Source organism: Ictalurus punctatus, chromosome 6 (genome assembly GCF_001660625.3).
Source record: "Ictalurus punctatus breed USDA103 chromosome 6, Coco_2.0, whole genome shotgun sequence".
NCBI classification, from domain to species: Eukaryota; Metazoa; Chordata; class Actinopteri; order Siluriformes; family Ictaluridae; genus Ictalurus; species Ictalurus punctatus.
Genome location: NC_030421.2, coordinates 30,672,510 through 30,690,635, shown reverse-complemented (window position 1 = coordinate 30,690,635; position 18,126 = coordinate 30,672,510). Strand labels below are relative to the sequence as shown.

Genomic DNA, 18,126 nt, shown 5'->3' with positions numbered 1-18,126 from the left:
TCTGGGGCTTGAAAGTGGTAGTTGCGTAGGCTGTCAGTGGAGGGACAGAAAGCTCAGATTTCATCAAAAAGATCTTCATTTGTGTTTCGAAGATGAATAAAAGTTTTTCGGGTTTGGAACGACATGAGAGTAAGTAATTAATGGCAGGATTTTCATTTTTGGGTGAACTAAGACTTTAATACCCATTTCACACAATCATCATTAATAATTACCATGTTTTCTTTTGCTGGCCCGATGTCTTCTAATGAGAAAACTCTCCTCTGATTTATACTGACAGAAGGGGACATAAGGAAGGCCTCCCTTGCCAAGAAGCCTGATTCAATTGACAACTTGGCTGTTGCTCTAAAAGATAGTTTGGGGCTTCATTGCAACCTTTCGTTTCAGTATGAAGATCCAGACTTTGCAAGTGCACTTTGCAACCTAACAGATATATCAGAGCTTCAAGATAGAGCTACACTGAAAATCATTCCTATAATTGAACATGTATCACTTGATCCAGAGGAAGCACTGGATGACTCAGTAAGCTCAGCGGATAAAGATACTTTCTACCTCATCACAGGGAAGGAAAAAACAATGGCCAAAAGAATTTGAGATACACTCCTTTACAGTTGATGTAAAGGACAACGCATACCTCAAACTGACAAAAGAACTAAAGCATGAAATCCTGGATAAATTAGCAGAAACCATGTTCAGCTTCAAAGCCTATCCAAAAAATGATGACCATGCACAGGTTTCTGTTGCTATGAAAAATAAGCATCCGTGTCTTCTGGAAAGTGGTGGGAAGGGTGAAAGAGCGGTCTTAAATTTCAAATGGGAAACTTTAGATCCAAGATGAGTAATTTAGGATATACCTGATGTAACGGTTAATGGACGAAAGCGAGGCATAAACAACCCTGACGGACATCCATCAAAAAACATATAAAGAAGCCGAAGAAATGTGAAATCAACTTTCTGCAAAACTTTCCAGAAGGACATAATGATGACAACCTTGAAGTGGTTCATAAAGAAATTCACACTGAAATGAAGATGCAGATGGGCCTGACTTTCACACTTAGGCGTGAAGAGACCTGCAATCAGTGATGTGCTTGAACATTGGCCTGCTCTCTTCCATGAGGCTTCTTCCGGTTTTCAATGTAGTAAAGGGATTGTTCACCTGCAATGAGCTCTCTCATCATTTAGTCACCCTTATGCAATGTCAAGTTTGTACGATGAAGTTCTTTTGCAGAAAACATTTAAAGAAGAAAGAATGAATTATAGAATTTCATATGCGATCAGTGAATTATCATTTCAGGTAGTCCACCCAAAAATGAAAATTCTGAACCAAACTGTTGCTGGAACTCACTGACTTCCATATTATGGAAAATACTATGGAGTTCAGTGGCAACCAGCAATTGTTTGGTTACCAACATGCTTCATCTTTTGTGTTCAGCAAAATAATAAAATTCACACAGGTTTAGAACAGCTTGAACGTGAGTAAATGACGGAATTTTCATTTTTGGGTGGTCTATCCCTTTAACATAATAAAGCAAAGTATAATTATATTATATAATTAGAGTTCACAGTCTCTGTTTTATGACTTGAGGTTAACATAGGTCAGGGTGAGCTTTGAGTTGCTTTAACCCAGCCATACTGGATGGCTTTCAAGTATGAACTGCCTGTCTAAGGTCTTGCCACAGCATCTCAGTAGTGTTCAATTCAGGTCTTTGACTAGCCACTCCACTTGAGCTTAGGATCATGGACTGATGACTGGATATTCTCCTTCAGGATTTTCTGATAAAGGGCAGAATTCATGATTCCAACAATCCCCACACCATCACACTACCACCACCATGTTTGACTGTGATGATTGTCGAATGCTGTGTTAACTTTATGTTAAATGTAATGTGACCCAAGTCTTCCAATAAGCTCCACTTTTGACTCGAAGAATACAAAGACTTGGGGGTTATCAGGGTTGTTTTGGGGAATGTTTGATGAGCCTGTACGTTCTTCTTTGTTAGCAGTAGTTTTTACCTTGTAACTCTCCCATGTATACCATTTTTGCCCGTGTTTCTAATGGTGAATTCAGGAAGAATGACCTGACCCCAACCATTTCTTTCACATATTGTGCTTACAAACTGTCAGACAGTGGCCCTGGACTTAATATTGCTCCTCACTAGAGTCAATATCATGCAAGAAACACGGATTGCCCTTCAACCTACAAGGGAATAAATATTCTGAACTTGATATTCAACACCATATATCAACATCAAAGTTGAAAGTAAAAAAAAAAGATCACAAATAGGTGTTGATCTCCTCTCATACCTCTTTTTTTCTGTCAAGGTTCTCTTCTAATGGGACTGCTGCTAATTCATCTTTACACAATGGAAAGCTGGCAGAATCTCCATTTGATCCACACAAGCTTCATTAGATTTTTATTCACTTCTCAAGTCTTCGAGTCTCAGCCCCCTCCTTTACTGCTGATGACTTTGCCACCTCCTGTGATGAGAAGATTAACAAAATCTGCCAATCATTTCCTCTAACCCATATTCCTACACTGCACTATTTCTGCTCTTTCTAAAGATGACATCCTGAAACGTCATCACCTCAAACGTAATCCTAGTATGTCTTGAGATATAATCCCATGTCAGTGCCTTGTGATCTCTCTGCAGAACCAGCTGACAATGCATGCAATGGAGTATCTCTGGACAACCCATTACCATCTTGTACAGATTTCTCTTTTACAACATCAGAAGCATCTAGCAAACCCTGTCCATGGAGGCAACTCAGGTGCTTATTCAGTACCAAATTGGACTCCTGGCAGGTCTTCCCTTGCATACAATTCAGACCCTGAAGCTGTAAGGTGGTAACATTACCCCCTGCATTACTATGCCACACATAAGTTAATCAAATTAATGTTATACTAGTCATTTCTTCCTGTCAGCACCAACAGTCTCATGAGTGTTTATAATGCAATTGGATCATTTGAATATTAGGTCAATTGATCACATTCACTCTACACAATTCATACTAGGAGATTACATATCTGTTTTTAAAATTAATTTAGAGTAAGCAATGAAATCATGTATTTTCTCTTAAATCTGTCCTACTTTGGTATATTTCTCCTGGCAGTCTGAACACCTGAGTCATTGGCTGTCTTCAAATAAAGACTGAAGACCTACCTCTTCACCAAGCACTTAAATGAGCACTAAATAACAATTAAATTGATAGAATTACATCCTGGCTTATTTATACTAGCAAAAGGATGTTTTTTCAAGACTACAAATCACTTCAAATTACAAGTCACTCTGGATAATGGCGTATGCTAAATGCTGTAAATGTAGAAGTACAGTTAAACTGTCACTTTAGTGCTCCTTATTACAGTACCACTACTTACTTCATTTAGTTGATTTTCAGGCACGCCACATTGATTCTTTTCACCCTCATGTATCACCCTTCATGTATGCCTGTGTTGTCTAAATTCAGACTGGTGCTCAGTATATAGCAAATTGTGAACTGTATGAAGCTCCGATTTCAGACAATGGTAGGGATCTATTATTGGGCAGCCATCTTTGTAATTTTACAATATTTAAAATGCAGTCATAGGCTGTTTGGGTTTTTAAATCTTTAACATTTGAAAAATGTCACAGTTAAATTACTGTGTGTATCATTGACTGTCCTTGAAGACATTGTTGTTTTTGAAACAGCTTTTTAAAAGTATTTTGTACCATGTTTGCACTTTAAAGTACTTTAATACTATGATTAAGCCACACTGAGCCACATTTTAACACAAGCTGTCAAACATTTTTTAGGCTGCTTAGTTTCACAAGTAAGTAGAGCTGCACCAACTAATCAATAAAATGGATAATAATTGATTATGAAAATCGTTCTCAATAAAAATCTTTATTGATTAGTTGGTCTGCGCACGACACAGGGCACATTTATGCACTACCTTACATCTGTTCTGAAAACACGCTTCTTCAGAGAGTAAATACTAAAGATGTGTCCCAAATGACGTACTATACACTTACATTATGCAGTATGCACTCTACCATCTCGTGTGTGAATTTTAATAGTGTAGTATCGCCTCAAATGGAACATTAGCAGTTTTTTACTAACCAGAAGCATAAGCCGCTTCCTAGGTGATGGCACATGATGTCAAACATACGTAACACAACGCCGCTAGCTTTAGCGTTAGCAGATACCCAGAGTCAACAAAAATGACTTTCTTCATGTTACTGTTTATGTCTCCATTAGCTTTTATGGTCAACATGACCTCAATCATGATCAAACGGTGCTGTAATCGTCGACAGCAGGAAAAGGTGTGTGACCTCCAATTCCTCTAAGGCAGGGGGGGCATTTTATATTAAACACAGTGAAGACTATCAAACTACACAAAGCAGAGCTTGTGTAGCATGGACACACGACACACACAAACTTGTGTTTATATCCAAAATGCTACACGGTCTGCAAGGGGTTGGGTGAACTGGCTGCTTAAAAGGTTTAGTTTAATTCAAGATTATTGTCATTATATGCTGTATTTGCACGATAAACTTCTGTTGTTTATTATAACAGGAGCAATCTGTTAGTAATGAGGCTGCGTTGCTTCTCACTCGCAGTGTAGATACGGTGATAAACAGTTGGAGCTCAAGTTAGATTTGTAATGTCCAATTAAAATGGTATGATCAAAGTAAACTATAAGTGAAACAATATGCTTAAAGGCAGTGAGTAACAGAAAGGTGCAGTGAAAGGGAGATTTATATATATATATATATATATATATATATATATATATATATATATATATATATATATATATATATATATATATATAAACATATATAGTCTCAAGTTTATATTAATAATACTCAGTTTGTTAGTGCTGAATGTTTGACAGCACCCCCCCCCCACACACACACACACACCCCTCGCAATTCGAGATAAAAATAATCGGCCGATTGATCAATTATGAAAATAATCGTTAGTTGTATTCCTAGAAGTAAATAGCATTAGGTTGCATTACGCCCTATTTCCCAAAGGAGAATTGCGGTACATTAGAGCAGTCACATCCGCACCCATCAAGTCTGTAGAGCTAAGGCTATAGCAAGCAGCATCTTATTTAGTTCATTATGTATAACATACAGTAAATACAGAGGTCTTGTGAGGGCTGAGGGAAAGTAAAGTTTTGGGGATTTTTTTTTGAAAAGCAGACTCTCTTGCCAGTTAGTCTGATGCATGGTCACAGAGAACTTTATAGTCAAGGGAATTCAAAGGCACAATTATTCACTATTATTTAGACTGCATTCCCGGGTGAACTGACCATTCGTGACAGCATTTATCGATACATTTTGTTTATTACAAATAAACTGACAATTAATATCAGAATCAACAGTGCACTCTCAATAACTTAAACCCATTCCTAAAACAGAGTGTGTAAGTATTTAAATTAGAAGTCCACTTCTACCTTTAATTTCCACCTGGGTCAAAAAATATAAGCATCAAATGTTATTAGACAGTGCCTTTTAATAAAGCTGCCAGTCATAAGTCTTTCCTATAAGGGCACTACACGTTACACAAAAGAAATGTAGGGGAACAATCCTATCCATTCGCTCTGCTCCCCATGCATTATAACGAAATGAAAATAAATGAGTTCCCCTGTGAATTTCTCTATGGTTCAATATTCTTACAATGATTTCTTAAGGTGTTTTCACTCATTCAGATTCATAGCACTCATGGGGCACAGAAGTGCAGCAGATAGAATCGCCACCTCACAGCTACAGAGTCCCTGGTTCGATCCTGAGCTTGGGTGTCTTCTGTATTTGAATGATTAATTGGCTACACTAAATTGCTCCTGGGTGTGAATGTGTGAGTGTATAGTGCCCTGCAAACACTCCAGACCCACCGCAACCCGGAACAGGATAATGCGCTTACTGAAGATGAATGAATCTTTTCTATTAAAGAGCAGACTATAGCTCTCCTGTTTAATCACAGAATAACACGTGTATTATATTTTGAACTACCAGTAATTTACTTCTTCGCATCGAATTCAGTGTTGTTTGTCAATGCAAGTCTGTACTCAAATGAAATGAACCCACATTGCTTTTCTCCTAATCTATTCTGTATACAACGTATACACTGCTTTACATACATCCAATAGACCCATACATCCAAATAATTTCTAAGAAACCCAAAATATTTTTGTGTCTGCACAGAAACCTGTACAAAAAAATTTTCATCTTAATAAAATTTGCCTACACATTAATATATTAAGGTTAGGTCAAGGTCTGTGGTCAAGAAGTACTTGAATATATTGGCTACTGGATTTTAAAATGAATGAGAGACAGAGAAAGTGATTGAATTGAATGGAGACGACTGATAATATTACACCTTGCTTTAATCCTGAAATGAAACATGAAAACATACTGAAGTCATTGGCATTGAGACCCAGAAAAACCTTTACGGTATCATTGTGAATGCTCTCTCTCTTTTTTTTTTTTTTTTAAACTTGTTCTAGCCAAGTAATTACCTGGAGTCCACATATTAAATATGACATTCTACAGCATAATATCTTGTGTGCTCTAGTTATGCAATTAGTAGCCACAACTAACTTAGTTTGTGGCCACCAAATATTAACTTCAATATATTCATTTTTGGCATTGTTTATAAGAAACAACAACCATGTCATCTCAGCACTCTGTAAAGCACACTACAGCACTTGTATCATTGTCAGCTTAGTAATATGCAGTTGGTTATGCTTTGATTTCTCCTCACGTACTAACACATTACATGGTATATTTTTACTGAATATATTTCCTATGCGTTGGCCAAGATAAAATATAGCAAATTGTCCATAATGGATGGTGTTATAGGAAACTAATTTACACTAGAGCGCTGTGATACAACCCGGTATGGATCATTTTCCCATAACAGCATGGCCCTGAACCGTGTCATTCCACCACAGCAATTTTTTCAATTATCACATTTAAAATACAAAAAAAACAAAAAAACATAAACAAAAACATCATTTTTCTTTTTCTTTTCTTTTTTGTTCTTTCTTTCTTTTTTCTTTTTTTTTTACATTTTAATGTAATGGAATACCCACAAGAAAATTACTTCCAGTTATCTCTTACTGCACATTATCTAGAACCAATATTTCCCTTGCCAGCATCTTTTTTTTCCTCCCTCTTGAAGACAAAAATTTAAACACACCTTGTTACTTAGAAACTGAAAAGCATAACCTTTCTCCTGTGTCTGTGTCAGAAAACGTATTGACTGTTACAAACCACTGACAGACAGGACTCCTCCTTAAAATCCTAAATAAGCATCTCCTTGCAGAAAACATCACCAAATCAACAGTTATACATTTATTATTTATAAGATATAACAAAGGGAGTTCTGTCACAGAACTCCCTATGTACAAGTTGTTAAAGATGTTATAACAATCACAATATTAGGTGACTATCATTTATGTTAAAACTGTGCTCTTTCAGAAGATTAATCTGCACTTTCTGATTTGTGAATTCATCCATGGTGAATTCATCCATGTTAACACTCAAACATTTCCACAACAACAGAATGCTTTCACTTAAAACCAATAGCAGCCATTTTACATGCTTTCCACTTTACATGGCGGAAATGGTCTATATTACTGCATGCTGCTGAGCTGCATATTGATGGCTCTAAGATGACAAAGAGATCCATAAATTGATCCATAGTGTATAACACAGCACGCTGTATCGGTCACCTGCTGAACAAGCCATTCTCTGTCCTTACCTACAGGCTTTTCACAACATACTGACAAAAGAACTGTTCAGTATTTTAAAAAGATGTTTGCTTTTACCAATATGATGTTAAATACCCTGTTTGATTAAACTGATGTGGTTAGATGAGCAGCAAAATTGCTTTGATGAATAAGTGCCAGGCCTGGAGGACTTTCACACAGAAAGACTTGCCAGCACAGATTTCAACCCATCGAGTGAAGTATGCCAAGCGGAAAGAACTGAATGGAATCTTGCCATTCATGCATTCTTGCCATGCAACTGGTGTAAATTTTCGATGATACATTTTTACTACAAACAAATGACATCAGCAGCAGTACAGACCATACAAAATCCACAATAAATACAAGACATACACTGTTCAGGATATAAATTGTGCACACTGACATTTGAAAGGTGACTATGTACAGAATGTGCACAGAAAAAAGTGGCATAAAGTGTCAGTAATGGGGAAGAAACTATTATTAAAACCGTCTACCCGAATCATCTTACCTGTAAGGAGCAATGGAAATAGGTCATGCGTAAGGTGTGATGGGTTTTCAGTAATGCTTTTTGTGCCGTTCACGCTCGTTTTAATTTATACACACTTACTTACAAAACTAAACTCAAATTCAACTGTCCAGTGAGTCTGTGCAAATGATACCCTGAGATTACTGTTCTTGGCTGACCGATGTTCTGCTGTTGTTGCCTATCAACCTCAAGGTTTCATATGTTGTGTGTTCTGAGATGCTTTTCTGCTCTTCACGAATGTAAAAATGATTATGTGAGTTATTATATCCCTCCTGGCAGCTAGACCCAATCTGGTCATTTTCCTCTGACCTCTCTTATCAACAAGGCGTTTCCATCCACAGAACTGTGGCTCACTCGATGTTTTTTTTTCATTTGTTTGTTGTACCATTCTGAGTAAACCCTAGAGACTGCTTTGTGTGAAAATCCCAGGAGAGCAGCAATTTCTAAAATACTCAAACTAGCCCATCTGGCACCAACAACCAAGCCACGATTAAAATCACAGAGATAACACTTTTTCTACATTCTGATGTTTGCCGTGAACATTAACTGAAGCCCTTGGCCTATATCTGCATGATCTTATGCATTGTGCTGCTGTCACTTATATACACACACAGTGTATGTGTATATACAATCCAGCATTGAACTGCCATGAAACATGAAATGTGTCGTGCAGCACAAATAAAGCAAATACGGCTTCGTACTCACCTACATAGGCCACATTTGAAAATACTGCTGAACGCTACTGGGTCAGTTCTAAATAAGTATGATACAATATGCATATTTATTTATATGTGAGTGAAAAGAACTGAAGTTTTTATTAAAACAGTCTCCAAGTTCTCCATACACTCACTGCATCAACACTTATTTGTTTGCCAACTTGTTTGCCATTTTCTCATTAACCACATGTCTGAGCCCCTTGAACACTGAAGTGTTTTTACAGAGCTCATATGCCAAGAGTGCTTGGCATATTAAATATATTTGCCACATGGTGCCTCGTCTTATTGTCTTAATACACTTTTTGGACTGTTCAGTGGAACCTGCCATACAGTATTTTGTGTGTGTGTGTGTGTGTGTGTGTGTGTGTGTGTGTGTGTGTGTGCGGGCACGGGCTCACCGAAACTGGACATTTGAGGATTGGAAAAACTACGTCTTTTTCCCAATCTTCATTTGGATGAAGATTGCATGTGAAAATTGAATACTTAAACAATAACAATTATAGTTTCTTTATTTGGGAATAAACTTGTTATCCCCCCCAATATTATGGGCTACTTTATGCGGATTTATAACACAGATTCATGACTAGGCTGTGATGAGTTCTTTGAATGCAAAGGCAGTCCAACATCATGTTGTGACATTAACAATACATCAGTTTACTCAGAAGTGTCGTTTGGAAGCGACACTTTGACGTGATTGGAGATGGAGAAGGAGTCTGTAAGTGTTGCTCGGTCTGAATGCACCGGATTGTCAGCTGTTACTGACAGACTGCGCATTATGTTGAGTCATTACATAAGCTGCCAAACTCACACACGGTGCGGCTATTTTAGATTTAATCTCCAAAGTGAATGATTAACGCATGATTAACGCATGAAAGCACCACGCATGACGTCGTTCATTAGAATATGCGTTTTTGATAGCTACACCATGATACACATCTCTAGTCTGTTAGAAATTAAGTGCGAGAAAGCAAGATCTTATTATTATTATTATTTTTTTTTTACCTCTAGTTTTATTATTCAACAGGAGCCATGCCTACATGGGTTATCTGCACATCCAAACTGCGCGCGCAATATGGTCCAAGTGTAGAGACATAGATCAATATTCTTAAGGAAATAACAATAAATAAATTACAATAAATTGCAGTTTGTTGCACGGAAAATCCACTACAAATTTCAAACCGAGATCTTTGCCGTCTTTTGCTACAACACTTTGCACGGACACGTCCACGGACTCGTCCACGGACTCCCCAGCTCTCCGTTCAGACACGAGCAGCTTCGCGTCTAAGCGCGCGCCGGCTACTGCGGCTGAGTGTAGGCGGAGCGAGCGGCACTCAGTAACCAATCAGCGCTCAGCATTATTTCCCATAGCGCCTCGTTCACATTCATTTGAACATTAGAACGCGGTTAAAGGGAGCGGCGGAGTGCTCCAACAAGTGTAGTGGACTCTCTTCGGTCATCTACGGCACGGTACAGTATTTGCCTTTCTCTATTGAGACGCTGTAATATCATTGTTGTGTATTGTTTACTATCTATAACCGGAAATGCCTTAGGATTAAATAATCGCATCCCCTCTCTGGGTCTGTTCTAGGATGTCTTATAGTGGCCAGGATGTTCAGATTTACAAGCACACTGAAATAACTGAAGAGTAAGAATATTGCTCCTAAGTGGAAAGCTATTCAGTTTGGTGAACTATAATTGTTGTTGCTGTTGTTGTTGTTGTTACTACTGCTACTACTGCAGATATTATTAGTAGTAGTAGTAGTAGTAGTAATAGTAGTAGTAGTAGTGGTAGTAGTGGTGGTGGTGGTGGTGGTGTGTTGAAGCTGTCTAACAAAAGCCATGAATCATTTACAGATATTCCAGAATTACCCCAACTGAGAACCCTTCCAGCTTCTGTTAGGGTTCTTCTGAAAAAGCAAAGGCTTATCCTCTGTTAAAATGGAAACCCTCTGTTATTGGGTTGTACACTGACCATTTTAAGGTCACCCAAAAAGGACAGCTGGAGTAAGCTACCCTTAAGGGTTTTATAAATAACCTTCTTCATTACACTGTGGGTTTCGTCCTGCTAACAAAGCTTTACTGGATGAATTGAATGCCTTGGTCATCAGGGTCCAGGCATAACCGCATTATGATATAGATTTTTTTTTTCTTTGCAATGCATATTTTGGTATGCTGTAATACAAACGCAAAGCATGTGGTCAGTTATGACAGACTGTTAACTGCCTATCAGTTACAGTAACATTAGTTTTTCCAGTATACTGAAGGAGTAAGTAGATTTGTCAAAGCTGGCAAATATTGCATTTGGTTTAGGTGTATGTTGAAATGGTCATCGGGCACTTTTAAAGGGGTTTAATGTAATATTTATCAGATTTTAAACCTTATTTGGACAATATTTTTTCATTATTTCATATTTCATAATTTTCATAAACTCTTGTTTGTTCATTTGCTTAACTATGGTACTTTTGCTTTTTCTTTTAAATGATATTTTTAGGTATTTCTCGTGATAACAGAATAGTTTAATAGTATTTATGATATGGGAATGTGAATTAGATTCCCTGTGAATATTTAGACAGTTGAACTTTGGATAATAAAATATGCATGACATTTTAGCATATACTGTTATAAAGCAAATGCAATACTTCAAAATGTCTCAGGGCAGACAGGTCCTCTTTTCTTTGTTCCATCATCAAATAGTGTAAGTATACTTAAAAAATGAAAATTCAAATGAGAGGAATACATGTTTTATTCTTAAACATACTATTCTCTACTGCAATGTTTTCTTGAAGTACATTTATGGCTATACAGCCCATATTTCAAAAAATCAAGAAGCCTATGGGAAACGTCTATATAATCTATATAGTACATGCATATGAATAATTGAAATTTTTAACTGCTATCCACACATGGATGCAAGATGAAATGTTTGTCAAAAAAACTCAATGTGCTTTAAATGTTTATCCACAGTACAGTTTATGACCATGTACAATGTGATATAGGTGGACATTTTATCTTTGCTGGTGTGCCATTACATTCCACATTATAATGAATGTATTTTCACATCATCCTCATAAGGCAGCATGTTAACTCATGGTATGCTTAACTAGCCAAGGTAACGGTCTTCCTATTATATTAACACCATTTTTCAGTTTACAGAGAGCAAGCAGTCCCACTTTGGATTTTATACAAATCTGAAATCTGTCTCTGTTGTCACTTACTTTTTAAAACCTCAACCTCTGAGACACACTGCTTTGTGAGAAATATGTCAGCTTGTACAGAAAAAGCACCAAATCAGTTGCATATTTACAGTAAGCCTGAGATAAAATACTGCACAGCAACATGTTATCTGCAAGACAGATAGCCATTACACAAACAAGGGTGGTCCTGTGAGTTAATACATAATGTGAACCTGTCTGATGGTACAGTGCATCGACCATACAGTGAGCAGCACCTTTCCAACACCTCTGTTTACCACCACTGTTTGTGCTTACTATTAAATAATACTCAGAAACATATTCAATTTTAGATTTTAAGACCCTCTTAAATATTGAACAGTATTCTAGAATATCAAATCCTTAAAGGACTCATTAAGGAGCATTCAACATTATCATCATTCAAATGGTGTTGTGCAGTAATATTTTCATCTGTGTTCTCAAGCTGAAATTGTTATTCATGATCTCTTTGCCATTTGCAGAAGATCTTTAATACTCTGTGTATTGTACATGATACTGGATAAGATGTGTATCAGGGCAGCCTGGACAAATAATGGAAGATTGTTCAGACAATGCTCACTGGAAAGCTTTAGTGAAGAACATAGTGCTTGATTGGGGTACTGGATTTACTCTTAAGGCTTAATGACTAACAAACAGCACTGACAGTACATCTACATTTGAAATATATTCCACATGTAATTTGTTCTTAAAGGCCTCCGCATGTATATAATTTGTTTTCTTGTTCTTTTCTATTTTACAGGAGCTATATCCAGCCCCACTTTCAGTGTCCTCCTGCTTTCAGACTGCACTTGGCTCAACCTGGCTTAGACATGTCTCTCTCAAACACTCAACTGCCAGTCTCAGTGCCCTTCTGGATTGATTTCTAGACACTTGCAGTAAACAATAATATACACTGTCTCCCTGAACTTCAACTTTAAAACATCAGGCTAGCTAAGTCAGCATTCTATATTTGACCTAATGGATTACTAATGGGAAAAGTCACTTTGGGAATGTTACTCATACTTTGTATGGATTAATAATGACCGTCCTTGAACTCTAGTGTGGAGGAAACCATGAGTTTCCCTGTGGGCATTTCTGTATCCAGGAAGCATTTCTTCCTCTCAGTGTATTCCCTTGTGCTGAGATTGCATTTCACAGTGCTTTTTCTGTGCACCATGGCATCCTCATGCCCCAAGAGCTGCTTGTGCACAGATAGGAATGGACTGGTGGTGGTACAGTGTTCTTCCCGCAATCTTGAGACCATCCCATCTGATCTACCGCATGACACCGTCGCTCTGCTGCTCTCCTCTAATCATATAACAAAGATCCCTGGCCAGGCTTTTAAACAGCTCCCTCGTCTGCAGGAGCTTGATTTGTCACGCAATGCGATTGACAGTGTGGACAGTAGCGCTTTTCAGGGCATCTCAGAGACCCTGCGTATGCTTAATCTGTCCTACAACCGCCTGCGTGGAGTACCCAAGGGGGCCTTTGCACGGCTCCATGCCAAGATTGGCCTGGCCAACAACCCATGGCACTGTGAATGCACACTACAAGAGGTGCTACGTGAATTAGAACTTGACCCTGAGACCGCCAGTGAGGTGAGTTGCCATACAGCTGTGCAGGATGAGTATGCCGGCAAGCCCGTCATTCAGGTCCTGGACTCCGGCATCAACTTCTGCAATTTTCATCACAAAACAACGGACGTGGCCATGTTTGTCACCATGTTCGGCTGGTTCACCATGGTGATTGCTTATGTCATATACTATGTGCGGCACAACCAAGAGGACGCCCGCAGGCACCTGGAGTATCTCAAGTCTCTGCCAAGCAGTTCCCAAATTAACAAGGACTTGGACACAATCAGTACTGTTCTGTAGCTTCTGCATCAAAGCCTTGGGTCAGGAATGTATTCAACTAATGGGGCACAGCCATGATGGCACAGCAACAGGCCTTAAAGCTCCTCATGAGCACTCCACAAATACATAATGCTGTTTTCTTTGCTCATTTCTAAATAAATAAATCTTACAGCTCAAAATGTATGGCTTTCAATAGGCAGGTCATGCTAATAAATTTTAGCATTATTTGCATTTTCAAGTTAGTAGTTAAATATTGGTTAGCAATAAATAGCGTTGTGTTCCTACTTGGTATTTCCATATGCATGATATTATGAATTTATGTTAGGTTTTACCTCCAAGTATGCATTCTGTAATAATAGAAGTGATCTTTTGTGGCTCTTGCAGAAAAGCTCTGCAGAGCTAAATCCTCCCTCCCTCTGCTTCCTAGTAGGTGCATAATTTCTCTCATTATGTCAGTTCATTTGTCCATTTATGTGCTAATGTTAATATAGAGAAAATAGGGCAGAATCAGAGATCGGAAGGCCTTATTTCCAATATATTTATTATAGAGCGGCATAGAAAACTCAGGAAAAGACACTGAATATAGGAATTAACATCACTGCCAAATACTGTTCATTAAAGCTCTGCCTTGTATTTGATCAATATCAGCTCATCCATTAGGGGCAGTTGGAACAGAGCCCTACCAAATATATCTGCCATTCAACAAATGTTAATCTTCATAAAGTCCTCATTCACAATTTTATACGTTTTAAATCCCATTGAATTACGAATAAGCATTTTTTGAGTGACCAACAATTTTAAAAAGGCAGATATCTGTTATTTGACAGATATATGCCAATGTTCCATTGATTTGCTCGCATTTCTAGATGTTGTGCAATCATGGGGCAACAATGCACCAAGTGCTCAAAATGGGATTGGCAACAAACACTAACAAATGCCAATAGGGGCAAGAATCATGCTTCCCCATAATTGTGGGAAGAGCAACAGACAGAACAGTTAATGACCGGGCTGTCAGGACCATTTATTTATTTATTTTTCGTCAGATTGGGCTAGTTTTTAAAATCATCTGTGACTGCTAAGATGTTGTTTTATTTTATGTATTAAATTCCTACAAACAAAGGGTAGTGTAAGTGCAGAGAGTGTATATATGATGTACAGAATCATTTCTAGTGTAAGTTATAATGCAAAGATTGGGAAAGGGGATTGTCAATAAATGTGTCTCCCTTTTCCAATGGCCAGATTTTTTGTGCTAGTTTCAAGTCATTTGTGTGGTTTTTAAGATGCAGATTTGGGTTAATTATAATAGCCATTGTGTGTGTGACAGGAAACACACCTGCAGTTGACCAATGGTATGTCTAAATCTGCTCAAAATGAGCTGCTAGATTGTATGCTGGATGACTGTGTGTTGTCGATGGTCAACTATCTATAACAGGGTTATTCTAAAAACTCACTAGATAGTAGCATATAGCATAAGTCAACTATGATAGCCGGTATAGCTGTGATAGCCTTGGCTCCGTTTTGTTTCAGTCTATGTCGTTGTTAATGTCCTCCTTACCAAACTGTATGGTCACAACCTACTGCTGTATTTTATTTAAGTTTTTTTTTTTTTTTTTTTTTTTGGGTCAAGATGTTACTGCCAAAGTGCCTATGTGGTACCAAGAAACCTAAACACTGTGCTTTGATTAGGTTATTCAGTCCCTCATGGTCCCTCCGCCATTGCCACGAGACCTTTAATACTTAATGTAGTTTGTGCCATAGCCATATAGGATGTGTTTAATGAGACATAGATGTGCTGTCACATTGTTGCAGTGCTTGTATCAAGTATATGTTATTCAACCATAAAGGGCTCCTTTAGTAATGTGTTTCTTCAGTGATTGTACATGTATTTGTTTGTTCTTCATAGTGGCTGACAAGATTTTTAATAAGTATGTAAAAACACAATTACCTTCGGCTGTCTAGCCCATTATATGTGCCAGACCCTTAGAGCTCTCTGACACACTAATAGCTCTATCTCCACCAGTTAATCTATGAATCTATTATATTCAAACACATCGGTTTTACGGTTAACAGTTTACTTTTGACACTTTGTAATGGGTTGAATTATATATCAGTTTTGTTTATCTGGTAGTACAAAAATGGTGCTTATTCCGGCAATATACAGAAAATGCCACTAAGCAACTGAATATGCATTTGAAAGTAATGTGTTTCCCAAACTATGACTATTACATTTACATTTATGTAGTGCTTTTCTAGACACTCAAAGCGCTTTGCATAGTATGGGGGAGGGGGGATTCACCGCAAACCCCACTAGTGTGTAGCATCCACCTGGATGATGCGACAGCAGCCATAGTGCTCCAGAACATCCACCAGACACCAGCTATTAGTGGAGAGGAGAGAGTGATGTAGCCAAGTCAGAGATGGGGATTATTAGGGGGCCATGATAGATAAGGGCCAATGGGGGAGTTTCGTCAGGACACCAGGGTTACACCCCTACTGTTTTACAATAAGTGTCCCGGGATTTTTAATGACCACAGAGAGTCAAGACCTCGGTTTAACGTCCTATCCAAAAGACAGTGCTGTTTTTACAGTATAGTGTCCCCGTCACTATACCGGGGCATTAGCCCCCAAACAGACCACAGGGTGAGCGCCCCCTGCTGGCCTCACTAATACCACTTCCGGAAGCAACCTTAGTTTTCCCCAGGAGGTCAACCAGGCTCAACCCTGCTTAGCTTCAGTGGGAAACCAGGTGAGAACTGCAGGGTGTTAAAACCAACCATTAAACCCTTCTATCCTTATTTATTTTACTTTTCAGAATTGGTTTTTGTTTTGTTTTTTAACCCACTGATGGTCACGAGAGAATGTGTTACAATTGTGTTCATGCCTCACCGGATTGTGTTTGGCTCATTTAGGGTTCTCTGACTCTATGAGACCGATGATAGATTTATTTCATTGATATCTTTGGATAGCTGTTCCAAACATTACTGTACTTGATTTGAGTGTTGTTCTTGATTCTGTCTATCTAAATAAGGTCTGACTGAATATGTTTGACAAGCAATTTTTAAATTCCAAAACAATACATTGTTAAATTCAAGGTTTTACTGACCTAAGCATTAAATCCTAGCCTCTGAGACAGTTTGATTTTTACCATGCAGCCTGCAAGAATGACTGATTTACATAATTTACTCTGTAATACTTAATGGCAGTGTTCACAGGGATACATGAGTACTTCTTAACAAATAACAAACCTTCATAAATATGTATAAAGACTTATTCCAACATGAGTCAACTGGGAGCTATTTTTCTCAGTTTTGAAGTGGCATAACACACTTGACTCTCAAGTGACAGATTTTTTGTTGATATTAGGTTGTATAATGACAATGACTCGCATTTAAATGTCATGACAAAATTCAGATAAATTAATACTTCTCCATTATGGTGTGATGACATTCTTCTAGTTTTTCAAAAAAAGCATTTTTTATATTTAGTATATTCAGGGGTGGGAGGGTTCATTTAAAAATGTATTCCGTTACAGTTACAAATTACTTCATAAAAATTATAACCAGTGACGTAATCCAAGTATCACGAAATGAAAGTAAGGTAATACAATTATTTTTGGGTCAAATATGTAAATAAAGTCAAGAGAAAAGCAATACGATCTAAAGTATTTTATTTAGAACTTATTTTAGAGCTTAAAAACATATTCAATGTTTGGATTTGTTGTAATAAAATAAATAAATAAAATATCACTGTCTTTGATGCGGGTAACATTACATATATATAAAGTTGGTTTCACTCTGCCCACATTTTATATTTTTTTTGAATGTCCATTTAATAAAATAAAAATATGAGATGCCACAAGTGAACCTTCTGCCATCATTTAAACATTTGAATGGTCATGTAATAAGAAGCAATGTGATAGCATGAAATTAAAAATGACCTTGTATGGCCATGGGCATTGTTTCGACTCAGGACAGCTGTCATTTGCTGCTATTGTAAAGCAACTGTTTGACGCCGTACAGAACAGCGCTTCATCTTCACATGTTTGCTGAGAGTAGGCTAATGGTTGAGAGGCAGACACTTGTCC

At 37.7% G+C, this 18,126-nt stretch overlaps 1 protein-coding gene across 1 annotated transcript; it reads left to right on the top strand.

Moving 5' to 3' along the window:
* The first annotated feature begins 10,365 nt into the window (after nt 1-10,365).
* Nucleotides 10,366-17,799, top strand: lrrc3 (leucine rich repeat containing 3). The gene is made up of 2 exons (XM_017469267.3): nt 10,366-10,447; nt 12,950-17,799. Exon 2 carries the CDS (start codon nt 13,263-13,265, stop codon nt 14,061-14,063), a length of 801 nt encoding a protein of 266 aa, XP_017324756.1. The 5' UTR covers nt 10,366-10,447; nt 12,950-13,262; the 3' UTR covers nt 14,064-17,799.
* The last annotated feature ends 327 nt before the right edge of the window (nt 17,800-18,126 follow it).

Coding starts and splice junctions, on each gene's coding strand:
- lrrc3 (XM_017469267.3), top strand. CDS start 13,263: ATGAGTTTCCCTGTGGGCATTTCTGTATCCAGGAAGCATTTCTTCCTC.